Below are 27974 nucleotides of genomic sequence, written 5' to 3'. Positions count from 1 at the left end.
ACTCTGTTGCCAGGATAATGGGCTCCTCGATTGCCACAAGAAGAAGTGCTTGGCTTAAGTCGTCGGAGTTCTCTCCACATGTGCAGGCAACACTTCTGGACCTACCCTTTGATGGTTCTAGACTGTTCGGAAAGAAAGCAGATGCAGCCTTGGAAAGGTTCAAGGACAGCAAAGCCACAGCTAAGTCTCAGGGCCTGCAGGCGCAGCGTAGAGGTTCCTCTTACAGAAGGTACGGAGGTTTTGGGAGGTCGTCCACCATTCTGGATCATGTTGGTCCTGTGGGGGGTCGGCTTACCCATTTTCTGCAAGATTGGAAATTGGTCACCACAGACCTTTGGATCCTAAATCTTGTGGAAAATGGGTATGCTCTTCCCTTTCAGGAATTCCCTCCAAATTACCCTCCTTGCCAAGGTGCTTGCTCGGAGGACCACCTTCTTCTCCTGAAGGAGGAAGTCCTAACATTACTGAGAAAAGGTGCGTTAGAGGTGGTTCCAGAGTGGGAAAGGGGTCAGAGATGCCACTCCCGGTATTTCCTGATACCCAAGAAGGATGGCAGGCTATGCCCAATCCTGGATCTCAGGGTCTTGAACCTTTTTCTGAAGCAGGAGAAGTTCAAGATGCTCACCCTTGCTCAGGTTCTTCAAGCGCTGCAACAGGAGGACTGGATGGTGTTGATCGACTTGCAGGATGCGTATTTTCATATTCCGATCCTGGAGTCTCACAGGAAGTATCTCTGTTTTACGGTAGGGTCGCAACATTATCAGTTTGCGGTTCTCCCGTTTGGTCTTACTACTGCACCTCGAGTCTTCACCAAGGTGATGGCAGTGGTGGCAGCCCATCTCAGAAGGTCGGGGATTCCAGTTTTCCCCTATCTGGACGACTGGTTGATCGAAGCGGAGTCGCCAGACAAGGTGCTTCATCATCTGCAGGTTACAACTCAGCTGTTGTACAAATTGGGTTTCTCGATAAACGTGCCCAAATCTCACCTAGTTCCCTCTCAGCGCAACCTGTTCATAGGGACGGTACTGGACACTACTGTGTTTTGAGCATTCCCACCTCCTCAAAGGATTTTTGACATACAGGAAATTATTCCTTTGTTTTACAATGGAGCGGTCGTTCCAGTCCTGAAGGTCCTTCGTCTGCTCAGTCTGTTTGCTTCCTGCATTCTGTTGGTCAACCATGCATGCTGGCACATGAGGGCGCTCCAGTGGTGCCTCCGCAGGCAGTGGTATCAGCACAACGGAGATCTCAGGGAGTCTGTGAGGATCTCCAGAGAAGCTGCAGCGGATCTGTCTTGGTGGAGCGTGGAAGGCAATCTGTCTCAAGGAAAACCCTTCCATCTACCTCCATCGGTGGCCACAGTGATAACGGATGCATCCACTTTAGGGTGGGGTGCTCACCTGGGGGATCTGGAGATCAAAGGTCTCTGGTCTCCAGAGGAAAGCTTGCTTCACATCAACCTTTTGGAGTTGCGGGTGATACGTTTGGCACTCAAGGCCTTCCTCCCTTCCCTACGCGGTTAGTCGGTTCAAGTCCTGACGGACAACACTACAGCGATGTGGTATGTCAACAAGCAGGGAGGAGTGGGGTCGCATTGTCTCTGCAGAGAGGCTCTGCGTCTCTGGTCCTGGGTTCAGGATCATCATATTTGTCTGATGGCAAATCATCTGGCCGGAGTTCTGAACGTGCGTGCAGGCAGTCTCAGTCGGCAGTTCTCTGCCAACCACGAGTGGAGGCTCCATCCGGAGGTGGTTCGTCACATCTTTCGGACGTGGGGAACTCCTCGGGTGGTCTGTTTGCCACTCACGAGAACGCTCACTGCCCGTCATTCTGCAGTCTCCAGTATCCGATACAGGGAGCTTTGTGGGACGAGTTTTAGTTGAGATGGGACTCACATCTTTACGCGTTTCCTCCCATACCCTTGATTCCTTGGGTTCTGAGGAAGATTCGCCAAGACCAGGCCCGAGTCATATTGATCGCCCCGGATTGGCCAAGAAGGGTGTGGTATACAGATCTTCTCCACCTCTCCTTGTGCCCTCCGCTCCGTCTCCCTCTCAGGGCAGACCTCCTCTCGCAGTCGCAGGGGCAGGTTCTACACCCCCACCTCCTGAGCTTACACCCTCATGCCTGGAGATTGAACGGGGCAACCTGAATTCTTTTTCTCTCCCGCCTGACGTGGTGGACGTGATTTTGTCTGCCAGGCGTCACTCCACCAAGTCTATCTATTCCTATAGGTGGTCCAAATGTGTCCATTGGTGTGGGGAGAAGTCTATTGACCCTTTGAGGGATAGTTCATCCAACATCCTTCAGTTTGCTCTCTCTCTAGCTCAGCAAGGTTTTGCTGTAGCTTCTGTGAAGGGTTATTAATCGGCTTTCTCGGCATTCCTTTGCTTGCCGGATCAGCCGTCCTTGTTTAAATCACCTATTGTGTTACGGTTCATTAAGGGCCTTACCAACACATTTCCGCCCACTCCATTTATTGTGCCTCAATGGGACTTAAATCTTGTCTTAACTTACTTGATGAGCTCTCCCTTTGAACCCTTGCATAAGTGTCCCTTAAGGCTATTGTCTTTTAAAACAGTTTTTCTCATTGCCATTACCTCGGCAAGGAGGGTAAGTGAGCTTCAAGCTCTGAGTTCAAAAACCCCGTTCTTGACCATTCATGCTGAAAGAATGGTACTCAGGACCAGGGCTGCTTTTCTGCCTGAGGTGGTAACTCCTTTCCATCTGGGGCAGTCCATTACCCTTCCTACCTTCTATCGTCCCCCTTTCAATGAGGAGGAGCGGCTCCACCGCTTGGACCCTAAAAGGGCGGTGAGTTTTTACCTCAATAGTACTAAAGACTTTCGAGTGGATGACCAGCTCTTCGTGGACGTCATTGACTGCAGGAAAGGCAGAGTGGTGCACAAGCACACTCTTTCCAGATGGATTCTCTAGTGCATCAAGATCTGTTACTCTTTGGCCGGTAAGGAACCTCCAGCGGGTATAAGGGCTCATTCTACCAGGGCAAAGTCTTCTACATCTGCCTTATCTAGAGGTGTTCCTGTGGAGGACATTTGTAGAGCGGCAACTTGGGCCTCCCTCCACACTTTCGCGAAGCATTACTGCTTAGATTCTCAGGTGAGGCGGGACGGACACTTTGCACGTTCCGTCCTTCAGGACTTTTTGGGATACAATGGTGGGCACCAGTGCTTAATTTGAGCCGGAGCTTTCTGGTGCTCAGAACCACGGCATTTAATTGGTTTCCGGTGCTCGGCACCGGCACCTAATTGTCAACACCACACTTAGGGCAGTCTGCCACAAGGTAGCGCTGCTCATGTAACTTAGAGATGAGCAGTATCACAGTTATTTAGGAAAACAATATACATTATAAAATTACTAACACCTTCCTTCCCAGCCATTCCTTTAGCTTTGGGGACCTGTAACTATCTGAACTGTCGCATTTTCATGCGAGAGAGATGATTAGTAGTTGTTTTGGCAGCGATGATATGGGCGATGTGTGGTGCAAGCTGCAGTGGCCTCCTGGTCCGAGCCCTGGCACTTAATAATTTACAAATTAAGCACTGGTGGACACCCTCCTCCGGGAGTGGGGACTGCTGTGGCAATCTATTCACAAGGTGAGGAATCCACTGGCAGATGTATCCATCAGAAGAACAAGTTACTTACCTTCGGTAACACTTTTTCTGGTGGATACAGTATCTGCCTGTGGATTCCTCACTGACCTACCCGCCTCCCCGTTGTCCACCCTGTATACCTACAATAGTGCTAATGTCACAAAATGTATCTGTTACTGTCAAAGGAAGTGTGTTATTTATTTTGCTTTCCTGCATTGACTTCACACTGTGTGTGTTGGTTTGAATATTATGTACTGTGTATACTGTATATATATTGTTGTCGGTCCGTCCGTGTGCCTCGGAGGCACGGAAAAAAAGGGCGGAACTGACGTCATCACGCCGACGAGGCTGTCTTATGGCTCCAGTACGTCAAAAAATTCCAAATGTTGCTGGCGCAGGGGATATTCAAAAGGTGAGGAATCCACAGGCAGATACTGTATCCACCAGAAGAAGCGTTACCGAAGGTAAGTAACTTGTTCTTCTTTGACACTTTGATCAGGACAGGGCAGAGGAGGGTAGGAGAGAACTACAAAGGATCTTGGGAGGAGGGATGGGAGAGTGGCAGCAAGTGTTCGTTCTCAGTTGATATATAGGAAGAAAAAAAGGTTACCCCAACAGATTTACACTTCTGTTCAACCCCAGCCCTCTCACCATTAACAATCCAGTATTGCCTCCTGCCAATCCCTTTGACAGTGAACCACCCTCTTCCTTTTAACCCTTCCTGTTGTTGATTAGTGCATGATAAGCAATAGGCGCAAAGATGTCTTAGGAGGAAGAGGAGGAGGATGCCCCTCTTTATCGGAAAGTGTGTAGGAAACGGCAGAACTGCAGTGGGTGTTCAGGCTTCAGTGTTCCTTGGTTTTCCTACTGTGCCCCTCTAAGTGGCCTATCCTCGGGTAGCAGGGAATGCAGGGCAGGAATGACAATGATTCATGTGGGATTTGGAGGCGTCGTGTGGGTGCCTCACCAGGACAGTCAGTTTGCTAGGAGGGAGGTACAAATTCAACGGACCACAATGAATAGCGAAGACAAAGGCAATAAATGGGATCTGCCTCGTTTTTCTTATCTCAGGGGGAAACCTCCATCATTAAAATTGTTCCACACATTGAAAAGAAAATTGATATAATGACCCTAATAAAAGCAACACATTCAGGAAATATTATCGATGAATTTTGTATGTAAGTAATTTGTCGATTCAATTCAAAGGAAAAGGGACATGATTTGCTTATGGTGCGAAAGGAACTTGATACCATCAGTGGCGGCTGGCACAGGTGAGAGCGGTAGCCAGGACGGGTTGGCATGGGGGAGGGAGTCGACAGACGACAGGATATGTCAAATTAAATTAAAAAATAAATAAGACCACTTACCTTGCCCCATCGCCAAATCTGCGATGGGGCAAGCGCAAGGTAAGAGTTTTTATATATATATATATATATATATATATATATATACATATAAAATCTTACCTATCCCGTTGTCTGTCGACTTCCCTCTCTCCACCCCTGCCCCCTGCTCTTACCTGTGCCGGCCACCACTGGCTACAAAGTATTGTTATCACGTAACCTGGAGGTAAGAACGTTGTACCTTATTATACAAATCTAACAAAAAGTCATTGTCCCTGCGCCCCAAAGCGCAATGTTCACTCGTAAGCGAAACACTGGAATGCCTACTGATGCTTTAAGCTGGCACAATATGGCGTTTCCTAATGTACACAGGGGCATAACAAAGGTCCCTGCAGCCTTTTGGGCTCAAAGGGGACACGAACTCAGTAATGGGCACCCATTGAACCCAAGGCCTATGAATATCTGCGAAATATGGCCGACTTATGTGTCCCTCATCCCATTCTGCAGGGGGGCCAACATACTCCAATACGCCCCTGAATGTATGTAGCATCTAACTGTGGTAGGCATATTATTCTAGTGTGTGAGGATTGAACAGAAGGGCCTGTCCTCTGAGGCTCCTTTGTAAGCAAGACATGCCATGTCGTGGGTATCTCATGGGGCTTTTCTTTTATGGCTTATTAATTATACGACTTCTTGCCAGAAAAACACATTAAAAATATCTACAGATGCATCTCAAGCAAAACTCATATTTCATTGAAGATCCCCTATGTTGGGATTAATTAGTCTGCATTCTTAAAAGGATTCATAATTGGCAGCCTGGGATGATGCGCCAGTTTATTCTTTTTAGGGTAATGTATAAAAATAGCGATCTTTTTTTATTCATTTCTGTTATAATACACAAAGTTGCCGGGGCTCTGCAAATACGGTTTCGTTTTTATGGAATGCATGTTGTGAGTGCTTTCCCTTTCAGCGTTGATTTCATTGTGATACAATGTGTATTTCTTTAAGTCAGTTCGCTCTTACTTCCCTGTTTCCTCTGATTCTTTGTATTATGTTGTGAATTATGAGGTATTTTCAGTGCCAACATACTATGAATAGCTAGGAGACGGGCATACAAACGGGGAATATTCCTCTTGTGCGCTGCTTGTGCTTGCAGGGCAGTCGTAGAGCTGTGGCACACTGGACTCTAAAAAGTGGGACATGTAGCCACAGTCACAGTTTACCGCAGCTGGATGACAGCGGTGGAGACAGTGCTATTGATGCCCTTTGAAGCTCCACTGGCAGGCTCCAGCTGGACGTGCAGTCAAACATTTGATTGTGTTTTTCATTTATCTCTAAAGCTGTATGGTCAGATACCATGGGTGCGCTCCATCACTCATCATGCTTACTGCAGATTCACAACAAACTTTATTGTAAATATATTTATTAAACTTAGGTTATCGTGCATTATCTCCCATTACTTTCAGAAATGAGTGCCTACACCGAAGGTCTTAGTAGAGAGCATGCAAGTGTTAAGGAGATAACAATAGTATAGCAACGTATGACATTGTATCAAATCCAACTGTTAGACTATATGAGCTCCTTTGTAAGACCTACACAATCCCACCTGTACAGCTAAAATGTATATTGGTTTCTCTGAGGCATTCGTGGTGCACTCTTGGTAGCTTGGCACAAGCAAGAAGGACTTCCTCAGAGAAATGCATGTGTTGTAGCTAGCCAATCAACAATTGAGGTATAATGTTCTAATCAACTTACTCAAAACGGCAGAAATTAAAAGAGAATGTCACAAGTTTGAAGAAAATCAGTTCTTTCTCTGTTAGGAATGAGATCGCTTGCTTCTCCTGATGTGCTAAACCACAGTGTTGCACCAGAAGGTTCATACAAGCTGAATGTATTGCACCAAAGAAGAGCGACCAGTACCCCATGGCAATAAATGTGCCCAATACCAGGTCTCCCTCCTGAGGAACATCATGAAATATACTTTGACTTCTGACCTCTGACCTCTGCCCTTTAGCGGAGAGCTCAAGATGTCTTCCATGATTTTTAAACAGACGGTGTCAGCCTACTTTCATCTCATCCACAAGCCAGTTGGTTAGAGGACCTAGGCAAAGAGTGAGAACGGGTGACAGCCGCAAAGTACTTGTTTCCATGCAGCGCTGCAAGTCATTTGTTTACAGGTCCCAGACAGCAGGAGTTCTCGGGACTTATAAGAAGGCCCCTGCAAAAACCTCAAAAAATTTCTTTGCATGGTATGGGCCCCTTTTTATTATTACACAAGGGTCTTTGACGACCCTTCTGTAGGACCTTAATGCCCCTTCTATAACGATGAATACACAACCTCGTCTTCTTGGTGCCACCTTCACAGAAAGGTGTTCACACTTGGCCCAGTTCATATTCCTACGTTAGGCATTCCAAGCTCCCAGTCAATGGATGAGGGGAACTTGGAACGACAAACGCTGGACTACATTTTGCATACAATCTCCTTTGATACTGGATTCCTCTGGGATCCCTCCTACTTGAAGGATGAGGTTCCTCTGAATCATGCACGTGGCTTTCTGATGCAGAGCTAGACACTACTCAAATGGACGGCCGCCAGTCTGTATGCCCGCCAGCTCTACGGACCCCATTTGAAAAGAGGGAGGGTTGATACAAGAATGGAAGCAATGGGACCTGCATCCCCGCCCCCCCCCCCCTCATTATCGCTCCCAAGCCTGCCTTTGCACCTTTACAGAGGACAGGTGACACTGTCACATGAAGTTCGGCAGGGCATTACAGATTTGCACTTTCATTTTTCTTTTAAGGAACAATTTTCGGAACTTTTTCCCTTAGTCGATTAAATTTGTGTTTAATTAAATCAGTCGAAATGAATGATCAGTGACGTGTAAACCGTGACTTTAATGTTTTGTTAATGAACTGCCACTCAGATTTTTCCTTCCTATAAATATCCTCGTAAGCCTGCTATTCGTGGGCCTTTCTGCCCAGGGGTGTAAACTGTCTCCTTTGCTTATTTTATGATGCCCGCATTGCTGGTTAAATACAAATGAGACGTGTCTGAGTGACTAATGAGCGCTATCAAGGCTCCCACCGCAGATATTTGATGTGATGTCAAACAATCAGCAGCCACAAATGAAGAATAAATGACTGAATTAATTAAACCGACAGGGTTCCATCTGTAAATATGCCCCGACGGCCGTTCCTGGGTGTCTGCAGTCATTTTTCTTCTCTTCCTTCAAAGAATACGCATTATAATCTCGCCACGAAATTGTACAAAAGGAACTGTCTCCTCGCCATGATACCCTGAATAATGAGCCGTTGAACATGGGCAGCGAAATCTTGCACTCTGAAATGTGGAGCAAGAGAGCTTTATTTTACCACACTGGTAAATTGTTGGTGTGAGGGTAGCACTGATACCAACTTTTTATCATCTTTTTGTGGGCTGAAATAAGATGTCATACATCTAACTTAAAAAGACCTGAGTGTAGTGATCGTCCGATCAGCAGTCTAGTGTTCCAGCATGTTGTAAGACACACTGAACACCCACCCACCACAGGTGTCACCAGTCAGGTGACCCTGGCAATAAAAGGGGCCGAGCGCACGTGCTCTGGGACAGTTATCCACCCTAACCATCCGTGTCTGTGTCATCATTTTGCGAGTATGTGGGCCTAGCGCCTGCCAACACCACATTGACGACGAGGGCTGTGCCCGTCCAACACCACATTAGCGACGAGGGCTGTGCCTGTGCGTGCAGCAGCCCAGAAGCTGTGAAAAAGGGGGAGAGAGCTCCTGTGTGAAAGGCACCCCCACTGAGAGCAGGCCAGGTCGCGTCTACCGGCCCGTGGGGCATGTGATGAGCCCCTGGCCTACAGTGACGTCAGAAAGGTGATCGGGAGCCCACCCCGCACCTGGTATGCCTGCACCACTGGGAGGAGGTGTCTGACGTGCCCAATAGCCCACGGGGCAGGTGGAAGCCCCGGGCGAGAAAGCAGCCGAGCGGGAGCCCACCCCGCCTCTGCAGTGTCTGTCGCCGGGCTGTCTGACGTGAAGAGAAGCTCAGGACGGCGGAGTTGCAGCGTGAGCAGGGCCAGACTGCCAAGATGCCAGCCACCGCCGCAGACTGCAAGAAGGAAATGGCGAGCGGGCAAGAGGTGAGCCCGTGAATGAGGAAGGTGTCGTGGGCCCATGGCAAGCAATGACGAGTGCCCCGAACGGCAGAACGGCCACGGGAGCCCACCCCGCATGGAGGGCAGAAGGTGAGCTGACTGCGAAAGGGAGGGAGAGTGGAGTAGCTACCCACTCCCCCGTCCACGTGAGGAAAACCAACTCTGCCCCACAATGGAGCGAGCAGACTCCGGCGCCAGCTCCAGCCCCCCCGCGCAGAGAATGAAGCGTGTGAGGCTGCCGCGGAGGGGCGCAACAGAGAGGGACAGTGTGCGGCCCGTCACTGGTAAAGAGCAGTGGCATGACCGGCAGCGTGAGGAAACCGCCCAAATCGGCTCCTCAAGAAGAGCGGACCTGCAGCGTGTGTGGCCGACGCCCCAAGACGCGGCCAATCAGAACAGTGCCATCACCCCCCCCTGCACAGCCCGTGAAGTGAAAGGGCCTGCTGCGAGGGGCGGTGGAGGTGAAATGCTGGTATGCGGCAAGCGCCGCTGAAGATAGTGAGGAGACTGTTGCGTGGGACCGAGAGCACCAAGGGACGGTGTGCGCCCACTGCCGCCTAAAGCGCGAGCGAAGGGACAGGAATGTGAGGCCTGCAGCGTGGGTGAAGCTGTTTTGGCCATCGGCGCTCTGCTGGGCGTGTCAACTATTGTAGCAGTGAAGTGCCCCAATCGTGTGTGTACCAGCGAAGGATTAATGCAAGCGGACACACTCCAAAAATAAAGAAATCAAAGCGCCTACCTGGCTGCGAGTGCCTGTGCCTGGGGGTAAAGTAATGTGGACGAGCCGAGGTCACGAGAAGTTGGTACCGGCATTCCTCCAAAAGAAGTGAGAAGGCATTGCGAGGACTCGGAGAAAAGGAACGAGCCAGGGACAGCACTGGAAACAAGGCAACGCTGCCATCTAGTGGCCAAAGTGGTACTGCGCCCACTGAAAGGAATACTATCCAGTATGCAAGGGACTCCTGGAGAGACTGCCAGGGGGCATTGACAATGCCTAGGGCGAAGTAGATCCAGGTAGTCCAATGGGAAAAGAGAAAGAGTAGAAAGCACAACAGTGCCAGGGAAATACCCGCAACAACACAGGATCAGCTGTTTGCGGCACAACATGATGAAGTGACAAAGAGAATTAGCAGAAGGAAAAGTAAGGCAATCCTGAAGAGTGGGGACCGCCAAGTGCCTAAAGAGTGCGCAGTAAAGCTGCCATGCCAGAGTGGCGCCAAGCCATCACACAGCCTTTGAGGATGAAGAGACAAGGTGCAGGAGCGCGCCAGGAGTGCAGGAACTCCACACAGGGGCAGTTGTAGGTACGCTACCCAAAGCAGATAATGACAGCGAACAGGGTTTGACTGAAGGGACAGGCAGACCCTCAAGACATTGTCATTTCATTGTGTGAAGGCAGCAACAAGCACCCCATAGCAAGTGAGCCAGGGCGAGAGAGACCGATACCCCGAGCAGCAAGTACCCGAAGGGGCCGAAGGAAAGGCGCAGTAAGTGCATCCAACGAAGCAACTAAAGGGCGCAGTCAGAAGCGTGCCGAAGCACTGTGACTGCGGAGAGAAGGAGAAAAAGTGGTTGCACGACCACCAGAAGCACGAAGACCCGCAGGAGGGAAGAAGCTGACCAGCCAGATGGCCACAGGGAGAAAGAAGCCGACCAGCCAGTTGGTCGCAAGGAGGAAGAAGCCAGCCTGTCAGATGATCACAAAGAGGAAGAAGCCGACCAGCCAGTTGGTCGCAAGGAAGAAGCCGACCAGCCAGTTGGTCGCAAGTGAGAAGCAGACCAACCAGATGGTCGCAGGGGAGAAGCCGACCAACCAGATGGTCGCAAGGAAGACGCCGACCAGCCAGATGGTCGCAAGAAAGAAGCCGACCAGCCAGTTGGTCGCAAGGGAGAAGCCGGCCTGTCAGACGGTTGCAAGGAGGACGGAGCCGACTCACCAGATGGTCACAAGGAAGAAGCCGACCAACCAGATGGTCGCAAGGAGGATGCCAACCGACAAGAGGTCAGAGAGCACACTGACCTGTCAAGAGGTCAATGAGCGAGCGAAGAGAATGACCATGGGGACGTCAATGAAGAGGACCCCAGGAGAGGTCCGCGAAGAGGACCAGAAAGAGACGGACGAGGAGTCAGACGACATCACTTTGAAGTCAGAAGTAATCGTGAGAAAGAAGGTCGCGACGACCGGTCCAGTCACAGAGTGAAAGGAAGACAGTGTCCTAGTGTTGGGACAAGACCAGAGGGAAACGTGTAGAGTGCACGCTACACGGAGAAGCCTGGTGAGGACGAGCAAGAAGGCGAGAAGACCGGACCGCGTCGCAAAGGAGGGAAAAGAAAGACAGATCCTGAGTGGCAAGACGCCATGACGAAGGAAGAAGAAAAAGAGAGGAGAAGAGTAAAGAGGTGTGTGTGACAGATCAACTCACACACCAGAAGGGGATCACCCGAAGAGGAAAGTGGAAGGGTGCATGGACATCCAAACGCAGTACCTGGAAAACCAGCACCACTGGGAGTACACATCTATGTGCAAACCCGAAGGTCACCCGGGAATGACAGAGGCGAGCAGGCTGGTCCGTTGGTAACAACCACCTCTGGGATGGAACGGACATAGGACCGTGGATGTCCAAGGGGCAGAGGCCTCAGGCACACCGGTGGCAGCGGGTCCCGAAACGAGAGATGGACTGTTGAAGCTTGCTCTGGACATCCTGGGAGAACAGAGGTAGCGCGCGAAGGACCAAGTGCCAACAACACCCTTTTCAGGTGGAGCTTCGGTCACGGAGAGAGGGCCCGTAACGACTCCTCCAACGCGGTTGGGGCGACAAGGCGGCAGTCCACCGGTCCAGTGGAAGCCTGGCAGCAAAGGGCCTCCGGGTCGTCCAGTGAGAGGGGACACCCACGAGAGAGGGGTATCCGTGAGAGGAATATCCTGCAACTGCAAATCCTGTTGGAGACAACCACCAGTTGGAGAAAACACCTCAACCAGGACCATACAGTGGAAAGTAACACACCAATGATCCACCATCATCACATCTGCACCTTTCACTGACTGTAGTACAAGAAGGAAGACACTGTAAAGCACACTTCCATGGTGCAAGTACAAAAGAGCGCTTCCACAGGGCACCCGGACATCGTGCCAAGGAGGACTAGTGGTCCCGGCTGCCATGATACCCTTGTCAGCAGTTGACCAGCAGCGAAAGAGACTACGTGGAAGTCATTATCACTGAGTTATGTTTTGTTTGCAATTTTGTATTCTCTCCCACAGGTTTAGACTTCTTTGTTTTGACCTTCATTAAAGTTTGGGAGGGATGTAGTGATTGTCCGATCAGCAGTCTAGTGTTCCAGCATGTTGTAAGACACACTGAACACCCACCCACCACAGGTGTCACCAGTCAGGTGACCCTGGCAATAAAAGGGGCCGAGCGCACATGCTCTGGGCCAGTTATCCACCCTAACCATCCGTGTCTGTGTCATCATTTTGCGAGTATGTGGGCCTAGCGCCCGCCAACACCACACTGAGTAGAACTGCAGATTTCGTTGCCACACCTTTCCTTCGCGATGCTTTCTTCAGCCCTTACTTGGTGAGTACATCTCTGACAAATATTGTACTATTTATATATTTTTTTTTTAAAGCTAGTAAAAGTTCTTTCGAGATGTGTGTTGACAGACTCTGGGGCTCTATTAGACATAAGTAAAAGTGAGTGCACAAATCGGTCATGTTTTGTGAAGATGAACAGTGTGCTATTGTGCTCCACAGATGTGACTGCACACCCGGGTACGTCGGCGAGCACTGTGACATAGACTACGACGACTGCCAGGACAACAAGTGCAGGAACGGCGCTCAGTGCACTGATGCCGTGAACGGTTACACGTGCACATGTCCGGAAGGATACAGGTAAGAGTGAGATCACCAACAAAGTGCCATGTGGCATCCCAAGAGACCTTCTATAGCCTTGCACCATGTATCTTGACCGAGACATTCTACAGCCTTTTATAGTCATTCCCTTTAGTCAAGCACTTGCTTCTGCTGCTTCACATAAGCCATTGGCAGTGCTTGCGTTTTTCTTTTTTTACTGTACCAACATTGAGGTGTCTTCGTGAAATGCTTGTGTGCCAGGATCTTGCCCCGAATACTCATTTGCATGTTCCCTAGTCAGTCTCCCAAGTGTTACTGCGGGAGTAGATTTCGCTTCACAACCTGTGTTTAACTTTGCTGGCCGGACTTTTATAAATCTTTGCCATTTTTAGTTCCTAAAGTACAGTGTTAGAGCTGAGCTAAGAGGGAAGATTTGGTAATATGATGTATTTCACCATATGTAGTTTAACCACAATATATACTTGAGTGCTAAAATATGCAGCATTTGCAAATTGAAACTTAGTACTCCACGTCACCACGAAAGTCTTTTGTGAGTCATTGGTCACATAAAGTAACAAGCATTGGCAAAGCCAATACGTCTCGCCTATGCAAGAGATATTGACTTTGCCAATGTCTTTGAGCCATGTTTTACATCAGTATGGCGGATGTTCAGTATGGCTAAATGTTTGTAGCATAGAGGAGAGTGGTGAGTTGCGTTGCATAGAGTGGAGTGGTGTAGAGTGGAGTGGCATAGAGTGTGATGGAGTGAAATGTCAGAAAGTGTAATGTTGTGCAGTGTTGTAGAGTGGCATAGAGTGTTGTAAAGTAAAGTGTTGAGGATTAAACTTGAGTGTCATGGAGTAGAGCATTGTGGAGTGGTGTAGTGTGGAGGGATGTAGAGTGGCATACAGTAAAGGGGCATAGAGTGGCATGGTATAGAGTGGTGTGAAGTAAAGTGGCATAGAGTGGAACAGCGTGGCGTAAGGTAGAGTGGCGTGGCATGAAGAAACAGGATGGGGGTGGGTGGAGGAGAAAAAAACGGATGGGCCGGGTGATGGGGGAAGAAATAGTATGGGGCGGGTGGGGTAGAATAAACATGATGGAGCGAGCAGGGGGAGAAGAAACAGGATGGGGCAGGTGAGGGGAGAAGAAACAGGATGGGGCGTTTTAAGCACAAGAAACAGGATTGGGCAGGTGGGAGGAGAAGAAACAGGATGGGGTGGGGGAGGGGAGAAGAAACAGGATGGGGTAGGCGAATGGAGAAAAAAACAAGATGAGGCAGGTGGGGGAGAAGAAACAGAATGGGGCAGGCGAGGGATGAGAAACAGGATGAGGCCGGCGGGATGAGAAGAAACAGAGTGGCATGGGGTGAAGAAACAGGATGGGGAGGGGGAGAAAAAAAAGAATGGGCTGGACAGGGGGAGAAGAAACAGATAGGGTGGGTGAGGGCATATGAAACAGGATGGGGCAGGCAAGAGTGAAAGGAAACAGAATGGGGCGGGCCAGTGGAGAGAAACAGGATGGGGCGGGGGTAGAAGAAACATGATGGGGCAGCGGGGGAGAAGATACAGGATGGGGCGGGTGGAGTAGAAGAAACATGATGGGGCAGGCAGGAAGAGAAGAAACAGATGGGGAGGGTGGGGTCAGAAGAAACAGGATTGGGCGAGCGAGAAATAACTGGATGGGGTGGGCGGAGGGAGAAGAAGTAGGATGGGACAGGTGGGGGGTGAAGAAACAGTTTGGGGTGGTGGGAGACAAAACTGTATGCGGTGGGACAGGGAGAGAAGACACATGATGTTAAAGAAACAGGATGGGGCATGTAAAAAGAAAGCACTATGACGCAACCCGCATCGACTGCGTCATATATATACAGCTTATGGAAAGCTCTAAAATCAGAGCAAACTAAATGGTGGGAGGCAACCACTTTGCAAAAATACATTGACGTGGGCAGAGTCCCACGAGGTTTGAGGATCTTCATTACACCGACGTTCAGCAACCCTGACCCAGGACTAGTGGAGGAATGGTCTGACAACAGTCACAATTGCTCTACGATCATGCTTGGGTTACTCGTTAAGTACGCCCGCAAAGATTGTGAAAGACTGGCCGTTGAAACCGATGAAATAATGAGTAAGTTAAAAACCATGTGTACAGCTGATGAATTCCAATCCGATATGTCGAAAATGCAAACTAAGTTGGACAAAATCGAGGAAGACATCAAAGCCAAAAAACAACGTAAATACCACAGAGACCAAGTTGATTACGAAAAAGGACAGATACTGACATTTGCTCGAAAGTATGACCACCTCCGCGCACAGACACCAGTCTCGATCTTGAAATCCAAGAAAAAAGTCCGGATTGCAACAACGAGTTCAGAAGAACTTGACAAAACTGGGGAACCTAGTGAAACGGGCGAAAGCGACAACTACGAGAGTGACACTTCGGCTATCTCGGAACCTCAAGTAGTAAAAAACAAAATTTTAAACGAATTCACGCTGATGGCCCAAGGAAGAAACAAAGTGTACTCCAAACAAAGTGCAGGCGGCTTCAGAGGAAGTGGGCGCGGCGCGAGAGGAGGAGGAAACAATTCAAGAGCTCCAACAAGAGAAACCGACAGCCCAGTGGGAAAAAGAACGAGGGGCCAGCAAAAATCAAAATGATCAACCGAAAAACAGTGGTCAATCTCTCAGGTCGGAACCTTACTCAAGCGGAAATAGATGTCCTTTCCCTTGGTCTTTCCTTTTGTCCTAGTGCCAACTTTAATTTTACACAGAGTCGAATTGACCTCTTTCATTTTACCCGTAAATTAAAGTTGAAGAAATGGTATGCTACCAAAATAACCAATCACAATGATAAACCCTTGCATATACCGAGCATTCTGAATTTGAACGATATTGAGACACTACATGATTTGCATGTGCTTCATAATGACCCGAATGTGATTGATGATCCCTATATTAACTTGATCAATGATGATATTGAGCTGGATATGGGTGGGGCCAGCGGTTTTAAACCAAAGTCCATCTTTCTCCCTCAATTAACAAATGAGGCGATTGACGTTTTTGAGAAAGGGGTTCTACGGGAATTTGAAAAAGTTCGGAAAAAAGAAAGGTATAGAGATAATGTTAAAAGCTTTAACCTCAGTCAAGAACAATTTAACGCTATCAAAATACTTCAAAATGATGACAATATAGTGATTAAAAACTCTGACAAAGGGGGGAATGTGGTTGTCTTATCTAAAGAGATGTATCTCCAAGAGGGATTCCGTCAATTGAGTGATACAAAAAACTATGAGGTCACCACCAAATCAAAATACACACAAGCGAACAATGAATACAAGGAATTGTTGGGGGAATGGAAAGAGAGGGGTTTACTTGAGCAGGAGGAATTTGATTTCCTCAACTGCAAATTTCCCAAACTCCCCGCTCTCTACCTCCTCCCGAAGCTGCATAAAAATCCACTCAACCCTCCGGGAAGACCCATTGTGTCCTCCAGGGGAAGTTGCCTGGAGAACACGTCACGTTATGTAGACTTTTTTTTGCAGCCCCTGGTCCAAAAACTCCCATCTTTTATAAAGGACTCAAGTGACTTCTTGAGACTCATTGAACAAATAGTTTGGGATGACACATTTTTGTTATTAACCCTGGATGTCACAAGTTTATATACTTGCATCCCACATGAGGCTGGTATCAAGGCTTGCCGCCATTTTCTTAAACAGAGATCTGTCTCTCATCTTTTCCACACGGAGATGATTTTAGACATGATCCTTAAGTGTCTCACACAAAACTTTTTTGTTTTTGACAAAACCATCTACCGCCAAATACTCGGGACTGCGATGGGGACCTGCTTCGCTCCCAGCTTTGCAGGCTTATACCTCGGCTGGTGGGAGGAGCAGGTCGTCACCGCACTACCCCTTTACAGCGAGTGTGTCGCAGTATGGGCAAGGTACATCGACGACATTTTTGTGGTGTGGAAGGGAAGCAGCGAACAGGCCAATCTTTTTGTCAATAGTATCAATCAGAATGACTACAATCTTCAATTTACTAAAAGAATTGAAAAGGAGAGCATTGAATTTTTGGATCTCAAGATATCAGTCTCAGGACAACGACTTGAAAGTCAACTCTACCGAAAAGAAACGGCTGGCAACAGCCTCTTGCACGCTGAGAGTTGTCATCCTAACAGTCTTATACACAGTATTCCGTTAGGAGAACTACTGCGAGCCAAAAGGAATTGCAGTAACGAAGCAGGTTTTGCTTTGGAAAAAGAAATCATGATTAAACGCTTTGAGGAAAGGGGCTATAAATTGAAAGACATTACCAAAGCTTGTGATGAAGTTAATAAGAGAACACGAGAAACACTTCTCCGAACTAGATCAGAGACTCCGGGTACTGATATTGAAGCAAACAAAATAAGATTTGTCACGACTTACTCCAACCAAGCATTTGAGGTTAGAGAATGCCTTCTAAAGTTTTGGGATGTCCTCAAAACTGACAAGGATCTGGAAGCAGCAGTCGAGTGTTACCCCCAGGTAACTTTCCGTAAGCCTAGGTCCTTAAAAGATACACTTTGTCAGAGTATTGTAAAACCGCCAAGAACTAGCAATCCTGTTCAGGGCTTCTTTACCTGCCGTAAATGCAAAGCTTGCAAGTTCAGTAACAACTGCAAGGTGGTAACTCTGTCAGAAAATACCAAACCCTCTCGGATAACCAAACACGTCTCATGCAATACCGACCATGCAGTATATGCACTTAAATGCCCGTGCAATAAATACTACATAGGCAGTACTATTCACCCTGCCAAAAAGAGAGTACTTGAACACCTGAGAGCTATAACAAAGAATGACAGGCAATATCCTGTGGCTAGACATTTTAAAGCCGAACACAACCAAAACACCAGTTTACTCTCTTTTTGTGTTCTTGACACGGTCCCCTTGCGTGAGAGGGGTGGAAACAGAGTCCTTGAGCTGAGACGACTTGAGTCTTGCATGATCATTCAATACCAAACAGTCAAACCTCGAGGCCATAACATTGACGAGGAATTAGCAGTCCATTTAGGCTAAAACTGAACCAAGGTAGTTAGAGGCCCGTTAGAACCACAATTAATGAAATGAATAAGTGTGAAATCTAATAGCCTCCCACCGTCCCTGCCGGGGTTCCTCCCTATTGGTTTTTCCCCCCCTCCCTTACCCTTTTGTCCTCACCCTTTCCCCTCCCCCTCCTCCCCCCCCTTCTTCCCTTCTTTTCCTCCGGATACATTACTGGGTATGCCAAGTTGTGTTGTTTTATATGTTTCTTAAACCATAATTTGTAACTGAAGTCGTGACACTGTTTTTATCTTGTGTGTATCCTTTACAGATTGTTACCCATTCATGAAACAGAGAGATGTGCACTAATAACCCCAGAAGAAAAGGAGCATTTCTGACATTCACGTTTGTGACGAGAAGAATAGACTGTAGTTTAGAGTTTTCTACAATCTATCCAATTGGAAGTCTGTAACAATCTGCCCACTGGGGCTACAGATTTGAAATATGTGGCTACCCCACCTGTTCTTTTCTTATCGTTTGCCTCCGTTTAAACGTAAGAAGCAATGTTAATCTGGTTTTTCTTATGCCCACTTGGGCGGTTTTTCTGACTATTCACAAACCCAACTGGGTCGTGAATCATGATACAATTAGTCGAATAACAGGGGACTTTGTTATTTAACTAAACAGAACTGGACCTTTTCAGCACTTGTAGGTAAAAAAAACCACTGTGTTTTAATGGACTGCTGATAAAGTTTGTTCGTATTCAATAAGAAGAAATTAAGTTGAGAAATCGGATTGGCATAATGAATTATGAAATCTCATGGGGTCACTTTTTGCACACTATACACTCGTTTAAAATTGCTTTATTTATGCACTTTTGTGTTAGCAATGAGGAATATTAATGTTATTCAAACTAGAAGTCTCTGGTGATGCCGTTACTCCGCGGTGCAGTCTGTTTTCACTGTTTTTGAATCACAAACCATGTCACGTGATGCATCGTTACTTATTGGTATTTTTGACTATGTCCGTTTACTCGTGATCAAGGGACCGAGTTTCCCGAAACGCGTAGAGTTTGTGTGGCCTAATTAAACTCTGCCTTAAAAGCACTGGGTGCCGTGAAGCGTTGTTTTTTCCTGTTGGAATTTTTAGCAATGCAGTTTTGGAATATATATATATATATATATATTTTTTTTTTTTTTTTTTTAAGAGCTAGTACCTCAATTACAGCACGAGCAGCGTATGGACACTAATTAAAGTTAATTAATCTTAGCTTGGTCTATGCACCACCGAAAGAAAAGGTAGCACTGCCCAATTAGAAAGGCAACAAAGAAATGTGTCAATGCTGCAAACGAATGGTAAGCAATGGGCTGGTTCCAAGCTCTTGGTAGTACACAATAGTTCACAAGTTAGAGCACATGCTCATGCAGGCGAGACCTACTAAAATGAGAGAGAGAGAGAGACAGAGTGTGTGAAAAAGTGTGAGTGCAAGTGTGTGTGTGTGAAATCTTAAGTAAATGAGACTACAGCCCTCCCAAAGGTGTCTGAAGCAAGAACGGCTGGCAAATTGAAACCATCCCAGCTGCTGCTGTGCAATGCATACAAAAAGAAATGAGAGTGATGAAGACGCCAACTAATGACTGGCAATGGGTGAAACCCTATCCCTTTTCAAGTTTAAGATACAATAGATCTCAAAGAGACAGCGCATGTGCACCTCCTCAAGCAAGACGTAAAAATGTGAATGACTCAATAACAGAACAATGAATGAAAAAGGCTGACTAAAATCCCTTGTAAGTTAATTATACAAATAATTTTAGCAAAATAAAAAAAAAGGTCACCAGCCCTAAGAACTTAAAAGGTTTGTGACATTGTTTAAGTGATTCTGAACTGCCTCTTTTGATACGGATATCAGGAAAACTATCTTGCGTTTAATTGAAGTATCAATAAAGTATTTAGACCAGTGCCTAATTTGAGCCGGAGTTGAGGCAAGGAAGCTGTGAGAGCGTATTTGGAACTTGAGAGTGAGGGCTCATCATGAGGAAGAATAAATGAAAGTGTGTACTTTATTCTTGCTGCGCAGGCAGAGTAGCATAACCTATAGCCCTGCATTGCTGCTAAATCTTAAACGTGCTCGATGCGGCCCACTACAACTTTTTTGCGCCATGTAGTCACCTGTAGTATCGGTGCTGCTGCCTCCCAGCATGCTAATTGCTGAGCGTGCGTGAGCCATAGGCGCCACAGCCATTCTCACCGGCACTGCCGGGGACAATGTTTGTGCTGTAGCTCAGTAGCAGGCAGGGTCACAGCAAGCTGAGCAGTGGATACCGATGTCGTTGTCATCCCGGACCTACTAATTACAGGCAGCACTAGCAGTGACACGACCTGCTGTGCTTAGGCAGCCGCTTGTTCCGCAATAAACCCAGTCGTACCGCACTGATTAATATATGTGAAAAAAGCAGAGTTAACAATAGCAGGGTGTTGGATTTGGCCCTTTTTGCAGGGTCATCCTTGAACTTTTTGCCTTCCTCCTATATTTTTCTGACCTGTTGTTGGCTGTTTTATGACTCTGGGCATTTTACCACTGCTGATCAGTGCTAAAGTGCATATGCTCTCCCTATTGTAAATTATTGTACGAATTAGTGATTCCATGATTGGTTTGTTTGGTTTACCTATCAGACCCTAGTACAGTGCACCAGGAGTGCCCAGGGCTTGTAAATCCAAATGCTGCTGGTGGGCTTGCAGCACTGGTTGTGCCACCCACAGAAGCAGTCTGTAAAAGTGTGTCTAAGGCCTGCCATTGCAGAGCCTGCGTGCAGTCTGGTACTGTCATGCTGACTGGTCAAGTGCAACCACTTGCCAGTCCCTAAAACTTCCCTTTTCTTCATATCAGACACCCCTATGGTAGGGCCAAGGGCAGGGTGCATTGTAAGTATAAGGTAGGGCATGCCCTGGTGTGTGTGGCATGTCCTAATAGTGGATTACAGCCCTTTTCGTTTTTCACTATTGCAAGGCTAACTGTTCTCCATAGGCCAGAATGGGCAGTTTGATTATTACATCTTATAATCCTAACTGACTCAGGGAACATGGTAGAAATTCGAATTTAGTATGCCTGAACTCAGAATGATAAAATACATATTTTAGTGAAGTTGGTTTTAACATTCTGTGTTTGAAAATACCACTTTTAGAAAGTAGGTATTTTCTTGTCTAACCATCCAAACCTGCCTCTGCTAGGCTGTGTATTCTTTGTCTGGAGTTTTAGCGACAGGGACTGGGGAACTCCAGGGGGCTGGGAAATTCCCGGAGACAGGGTGAGTCAGCACAGGGTTGAATAGAGAGATCTCCATGTAGATGGGTGGGAGGAGTTGCATCTGGGACCTGAATAGGGCTGTGCCTTCCCTCCACAATGCTGGCTCCACCTCCTGTGGTGCGTCTGATGTCTCTGCCCTGCACTCTGAAAGGAAAGAAGGAGTCAGGCAAACAAAGTGCTCCAGGACTGACCAGAACCGGTTTGAACAAGGCAAAGGCCCCTCTGCCTTCAGGGGACAAAGGATTTTGGGGTATAAGAATTGAGATCTGATCCCAAGAATTTAGATCACTTTGGGAAAACAAGAAGAACACTCTGCTGAGGAGAGGAACCAAGAAGAAGCTGAGGAGGAACTATCCCTGAAACTGGGGGATTAGCCTGCAGTGGTTGCCTACTGCCAAAGGGAGGAGAAAGGAACTGTGTGTGTACTTTTGCTCAACGGAGCTGTTGTCGTCGCATCGCGTAAAGTGTGTCGCCGCTGCAGCTGTCGCATCGAGCAGAAGCTTCTCGCATCATCCAGGAAGTGTCTTGCAACGCCGAAGAAGCGTGTCGCCATCGCAGCCATTGTAGCTGACGCATTGCACCGCATCAAGAGAAGAGTCTCGCATCGAGGAAGAAGCGTGTCACCATCGTAGTTGTCGCATTGCACTGCATCAAGAAAAGCGCCTCGCATCCACGGAGAAGCGTGCCGCCGTCAGAGCCGTCGCATCGCGTAAAGGGGTGCCGCCGCTGCAGCATAGCATCGAGCGGAAGTGTCTTGCAACGTCGGAGAAGAGTGCCGCTGCCAAGGCCGCTGTCGTCGCATTGCGTAAAGGGTATCGCTGCTGCAGCTGAAGCATCGAATCGAGTCTTCTCGCAACATCAGAGAAGCGTGCCGCATCTGGAAGATCTTTACGTCTTTATTTCTTTGCACCAAAATCTTCAATGCATCAACATTGTTGCAACACTTTTGTTGCCCTGCGTGTCGCATCTAAAAGGTACATTGACTTAAAGTGTCGCATTTAAGAACTTAAGTGAACTAAGTTAAATTCTACCATCTAAAGTAACAGTATTGTGTGTTTTTGTCGTTTAATGGTCTTGTGGTAAATCTATATAAAGAATACTTATTTTTGATATAAAACCTGTGTGGTGTCCATCTGTAGTGTTGTCACTTGATTACTATTTGTGTTCACAAATGCTTTACACACTGCCTCTGAGATAAGCCTGTCTGCTCGTGCCAAGCTACCAAGGGGGTGAGCAGGGGTTATTTTAGGAGTGTACCCCCTTACCCTGACTAGAGGAGAGGGTCCCTATTTGTCACAAGTGCATACCTGTGCCAACTAGAGACCCCCAAGTCTAACACAGGGACATGTACAGGTTGGAGGCAGTGTTCTAGATGAGAGAGAGCAAGAGTACAGAAGAGAAAGAAACACGAAGAGAGGAGAGCGATAAAATGGAGCAAAGTATAAGAAAAGGAGGAGAGTAAATCAGAGACAAAGAGAAAGCAGACATGATGTGTAGAAGAGCACAATAAGAAGAGAAAAGATAGAATGAAAGGATGTAGAGGACAGGACAGAGAAAAGTGAAAGTAAAGAGCCTAGATCGAGGAGAGAGAGCACAACATGTATAAAAGTGGAGAGGAAAAAGGGCAGGGGTAGGATGAAAAGAGGGCAAATCAGAAATACAGGGAAACAGTTAAAGCACCAGGTGTGACAAAGACGATAGCAAACAATTAGAGAGGTGAGAGGATAGACTCTTAGAGCAAAGACTTAGGGGACAGACAACAAAGCAAGGTTAGAAGATAGAGACTGAGTCAGTGCGAGTGTTGAAAGTGGTGCTCTCCGGAGGTAGAAGTGGGCTGTGGCCTCCTTGGCAAAAGTTTCGGCACCGGCACCTCTTTTTTTTACAAACTAAGCATGATTTAGACACAGTTATAGAGGAGTATTTCTTGCCTCACTCGCCGCTCCCAAGCAAGTGGAGGGATGTGTGCCGTATGCCAACCTGCAGATTAAGACAATGGTGGACATAAAATGATGAGCCCCCCCCCCCCCGCCCCCATCCCCTTCAGAGAATGTGATGAGGAGACCCTCCTCCCGAGTCACCTGTATTTCGTGGATATTTATAGACCTGGGCCTGAATGAGGGCATAGCTGATAAGTGATGTGCTGCTCCAGTCTAGGTTCTACCCTTTGAATTCTGGGACTTGTAGTCCTGTTTTATAATGGAATAAACAAAACTACAATTCCTAGAATTCAAAGAAATGTACTAGACTGGCGCAGCAGATGACGCATGGACCTGGGGAAACTTGGGAAGGCTGTGGGTCCCCTGAACGTGTGGGTCCCCCCACTGCTGCCACACGGGCTTGTGTTACACCCCTGTATTCATGCACTTCTTGACAGCATTGAAGTTGGGTTCTTGACCCAGCTGTGATCATCTGGCAATTATGGATTGTGTATTGTAGCTGACAGTGCAGCCAAGGTCCGAAAAATAAAATGAAAAGAGTAAAAAATGCCGTCTTTGCTGGACAAATTGCCTTTCCCGAGACCGGCAAACAAAGTGCCAAAATGATGGAACAGGATTAGAGCGTTTGTAAAGAGCTAAACACAATATCAAAAGAACCGAGAAATGGAAGAGGTCCTAAAATGACAACTTGCAAGAGTTTCCCTAATTCCAGGGCACCAGATAGCACGTCGCACGTTCCGTATTATATATGTATTCAATGTGGGCTAGAGGCCCTAAACATTGTAGGTAAGTGACCTGACATGTCATTAGGAATAGAAAACACAATTAACAGCCCTTCAAGGGCAGCCTAACCCCATTGTTTACTGTCAGGTTCGACCCTGCATATGGGAAGCTTTACTGGGCAAACACTCATAAAAAGACTCCCTGACATGGCTTTACATTTTATCATTTTATGTAGAGCTGCCGACTTTGGACTGGAGAACCAGGTTCGAGTCTTGGCATTAGCTAAGCATCCTGTGATTCTGGGCAAATCCAGTGCCAAACAAAACAAGAATTGACAAAGCCAATAGATCTCACATTGGTGAGCCCTATTGGCTTTGCCAAGGCTTGTATTCTTGTTTGTCTTTTACGATGGGGACACTCTGATACCAGCGCCTATGGAGGAGGGTGGTAACCAACCGACATCCAGTTGAGCAACGAGTTGGTCCATGCCAGGGGACATACATTGCTCTATTACTGGGCTTTCAGTTATCCTGATGCATTCTGGGTGTGGTAGTGCAGCACCTCACCGCCCTGTGGCAAAGATGGTTTTGATTTCTGCAACCTCACCCTGAAAACTCTATCACAGTTTCTACCACAGCGGGGCTGAAGTAACAGATCACACAAGTTCAGGAAAGTGAAGCCAGATCAGATGGATGGTGTCAGGGCGGCACGGAGATACTGAAGGAAACCAGTAATTAAAACTATATTATAATTATATAGAGATATATATATATATATCTCATATATACCATTGCCTCCTCAACATGATTACATAGGATTCCGTGTTGACGACCTCCATGATACTCTGCGAACATAAGAAAATGAATTGTGAGCCGATTCACCTGATAATAACATCGTGGTGCCATTTCCTGTTAAGTAGTCAAGGAAAGCCCAAAAATTGCATATTATGGGATGTTGAGGTACGGTGAAATTTGTCCAAAACCAATAGCGCAGCTGCGAGTCTCATTCGAGGGCCGTGTAGATAGACCAAAATGAAGCAGTGCTTAATTTGTGCAGGTGGTTTCCGGTGATTAACACCGGCACTTAATAGTCAACACCTGCTCTTTTTGGCAGTTGGACACTTGGGGCGTTGTTTGCTACTTTTGAAATGAGCACAACAACAGTTATTTAATATGCATTTAAAATGACAAATACTTGCTGCCTGACCCATTCCTGTAGCTTTTAGTGGCCTGGAATAGTCTATACTGGCACACTTTTAGGAGTGAGATGGTTAGTTCTTGTGCTGGCGCAATCATTAGCAGCGCTGGGCAATTGAAGCAGCTTTGGCCTCCTAACGAGTGCCCTGGCACTCCGTTTTTTACAAATTAAGCACTGAAATGAAGGCCTATTTTATGGATCTAAATTACTGTACCAAAAAAAAGTGGATGTTCAGTATTGCATGTACAGCTGAAGTATGGCTGAGCAATGTGTACATCACTGCGTTACACCTCGGAATGGCTGCTGCTCGTCCAGTAGCCATAATACCAAATAACCACTTCAACAGGTGTGAGTCACAGTTCGTTTAAAAGCAGAGCTTAAAATACACTTTGGGCCTAACCTGGGGGGCAGCACATACCACGACACATTTGGTGTGAAAAAGGCCGCTATATTGGAAACAGGTGCACCTTACAACCAAATTCCCTTGGCCTGTGCCGTACAAAACTAAACCTCACTAAATAATGTCTCCGAATCAACTAGGAAAAAATGCCACTCGAAGGGTGTCCTAGACAACCTTCGACCCCCCCCCCCCCCCCCTAGGAATCTGAACGCTTCGGGTATCTGCGTACCCCTATTGCCCTGTCCAGTTCCTCTTTTAGCTGTACAATGTACAGTTCCATTCCATAGCGGGACAGATGAACCCCATCCTCTCTAAAAAAATAGACTGCCGCATAGCGCAATTCCGGGTGCTCCATTCTCCCAAAACCCTCTTTATCGCAAAAGACCCGCAAATCCCCGTTGATCTTTCTACGCGCTCTGTCTATGGCCGCAGGACGCTCTGCCCCCCTCCACTGCCTCCTGGGTACGAACTCAGACCATATCACATGGCACCCGGACCACTGCCTCCGAATCTCCCTCAGGTCCCGCTGCATCTGCTTCAACAAAGCCAAGCCCTTACATTGCACCAGGTCATTTTCCCCTAGATGGATAACCAAGACATCTGGACAGGTCCCCCCCCACCCCCCCCCGACCACCTGATTCAACATGGGAATTAACTTGTGCCACCTCATGCCCCCCTTTCCCTGCCAACGACAACTGAAAAGCCCCGGATCCAGCCCTGAATTAAGATCTCTGTGCCTATCCCATTCCGAGTGTTCAGCCCATTTCACAAAAGAATGTCCTACGATGAGGATCGACAGTCCTTCCACGTCCGGCTCCGCCACTGCACCTGCAAAGAGACACATGTCAACCATCGAGAACCTCCTCATGCGTCCTCCACCATCCCGTGACCCCGCAGCCTGATGTATGTCTTGAAACAGTCCGACTTCCACCTCCCCAAGCGCATAAGTTCCTCCCTCCCCCACCCATTCCACGCTGCATCCGTCGCCGCCTCTATGCGAAAGGAGTGTGTTCCAAAACGTCTGGGATCCTCCCCCAGGGCCTGCAGCACGTGCCTTAGCACCCAGAGCAGCTGTGCCGCCATCACCCTACCTCCGTCTGCCCGGCGGACAACCTCCCTGTCCTGCCCCCCACACGCCAGCCTCCTCCCCCACTGCGTGGGGCACACTTCTCGCGCGACTACGGGGCCCAGAACCTCCCACTGATCTCTGCCCCGCTGGTCGTCCTTCATGCACCGCAACCGGACCGCCACCTCCCGCGACCGCAATTCCACCTCCTCCCACCGCAGTCCCGGCCCCACTAGCTCGGACACCCGAAAGGCCCCGAAATACATCTATGACATCAGTGTGGAAAACAACAGGACCTCCTCCCGATTATGGCAAATATGCGGCATGAGTTGTATCAAGCCGCCAAGCATAGCCCCCGTGATGGGTCGGCGCTGAAGTGCCCTGACGCCCTTCTCGCGCACCCAGCCTTCCAACAACGGCGCACCCAATTCGCCCGCCGACAGCGCATAGCCCCACAACATCTTCCCCAGAAATGCTATGGCTGACAGTTTGCCGGCAATCGTCACCTTCGACCGTCCCCCGTCCATCTGCGCCAACATAAACTGCACCACCTGCTCACTCCGCACCCAAGGATTGTCATGCCGGACCGCCCCGCTCTCCAAGAACTCCCGCCACGCCTGCGTGTACGCCCTCCATGTGGACGGGGCCACCGACTGCCTTACCAATTGCGTGACCCTCTCTCTCCTACGGACCACAGCCCTGCTGGTACCGGCGTCTTGCACTCGTCCACATCCGTGGCTAGCCCATGGAATCTCTGCCACTGTGAATGAGACAAAGCATCCGCAATGTCATTGTCCACCCCCGGCACATGACGTGCTTGAAACAGAATGTCATGTTCCAAACATTGCATCACAAACACCCTCAACAGTTTAAGCACCTGCGGATCCCGAGCTGACTGCCGATTCACAACGTGCACCACCGCCATGTTATCCACTTTGAAAAGCACCCTTTTATGCGCGAGCTCCCGCGCCCACACGGACACCACCACCACCAGAGGAAACAGCTCCAAAAATGCAATGCTCCTCCCCCCATTCTGCCACGCTGACGGCCAGGTCACCGCACACCACCTCCCCTGCCAGTACAGTCCGAAACCCCCCACCCCTGCGGCATCCGAGGAGATAGTCACGTCCCATTCCTCCGGGGGAGCCATGGGGATCCCATTGAAACGCTCCAAAAATGCCCGCCACATACGCAGATCCTCTTTCACACCCTCCGACAATCGCTCGCCACATACGCAGATCCTCTTTCGCACCCGCCGACAATCGCAAGTGGTGATGCGGGAATGTCAACCCCGACAAGGACAGCCCCAACTGCCGGCAGAATGTACACCCCGCCCGCACCACTCGGCACGCAAAGTTCA

General features: G+C 48.2%; 1 protein-coding gene across 5 annotated transcripts in view; it reads left to right on the top strand.

Annotated features, from left to right (window-relative positions):
* The window catches only part of SLIT2 (slit guidance ligand 2), a 689918-nt gene that overhangs the window by 623274 nt on the left and 38670 nt on the right, over window positions 1-27974 (top strand). For all 5 annotated transcript variants that reach the window (XM_085642360.1, XM_085642359.1, XM_085642358.1 and 2 more), the window contains one exon: window positions 12869-13006. In XM_085642360.1, the coding sequence (XP_085498486.1) occupies window positions 12869-13006 (138 nt within the window). The remainder of the gene's footprint in view (window positions 1-12868; window positions 13007-27974) is intronic.

The sequence above is a fragment of the Triturus cristatus genome, chromosome 2_2, assembly GCF_964204655.1.
Source record: "Triturus cristatus chromosome 2_2, aTriCri1.1, whole genome shotgun sequence".
Lineage (NCBI taxonomy): Eukaryota > Metazoa > Chordata > Amphibia > Caudata > Salamandridae > Triturus > Triturus cristatus.
This window is presented reverse-complemented; position numbering and strand designations above follow the sequence as displayed.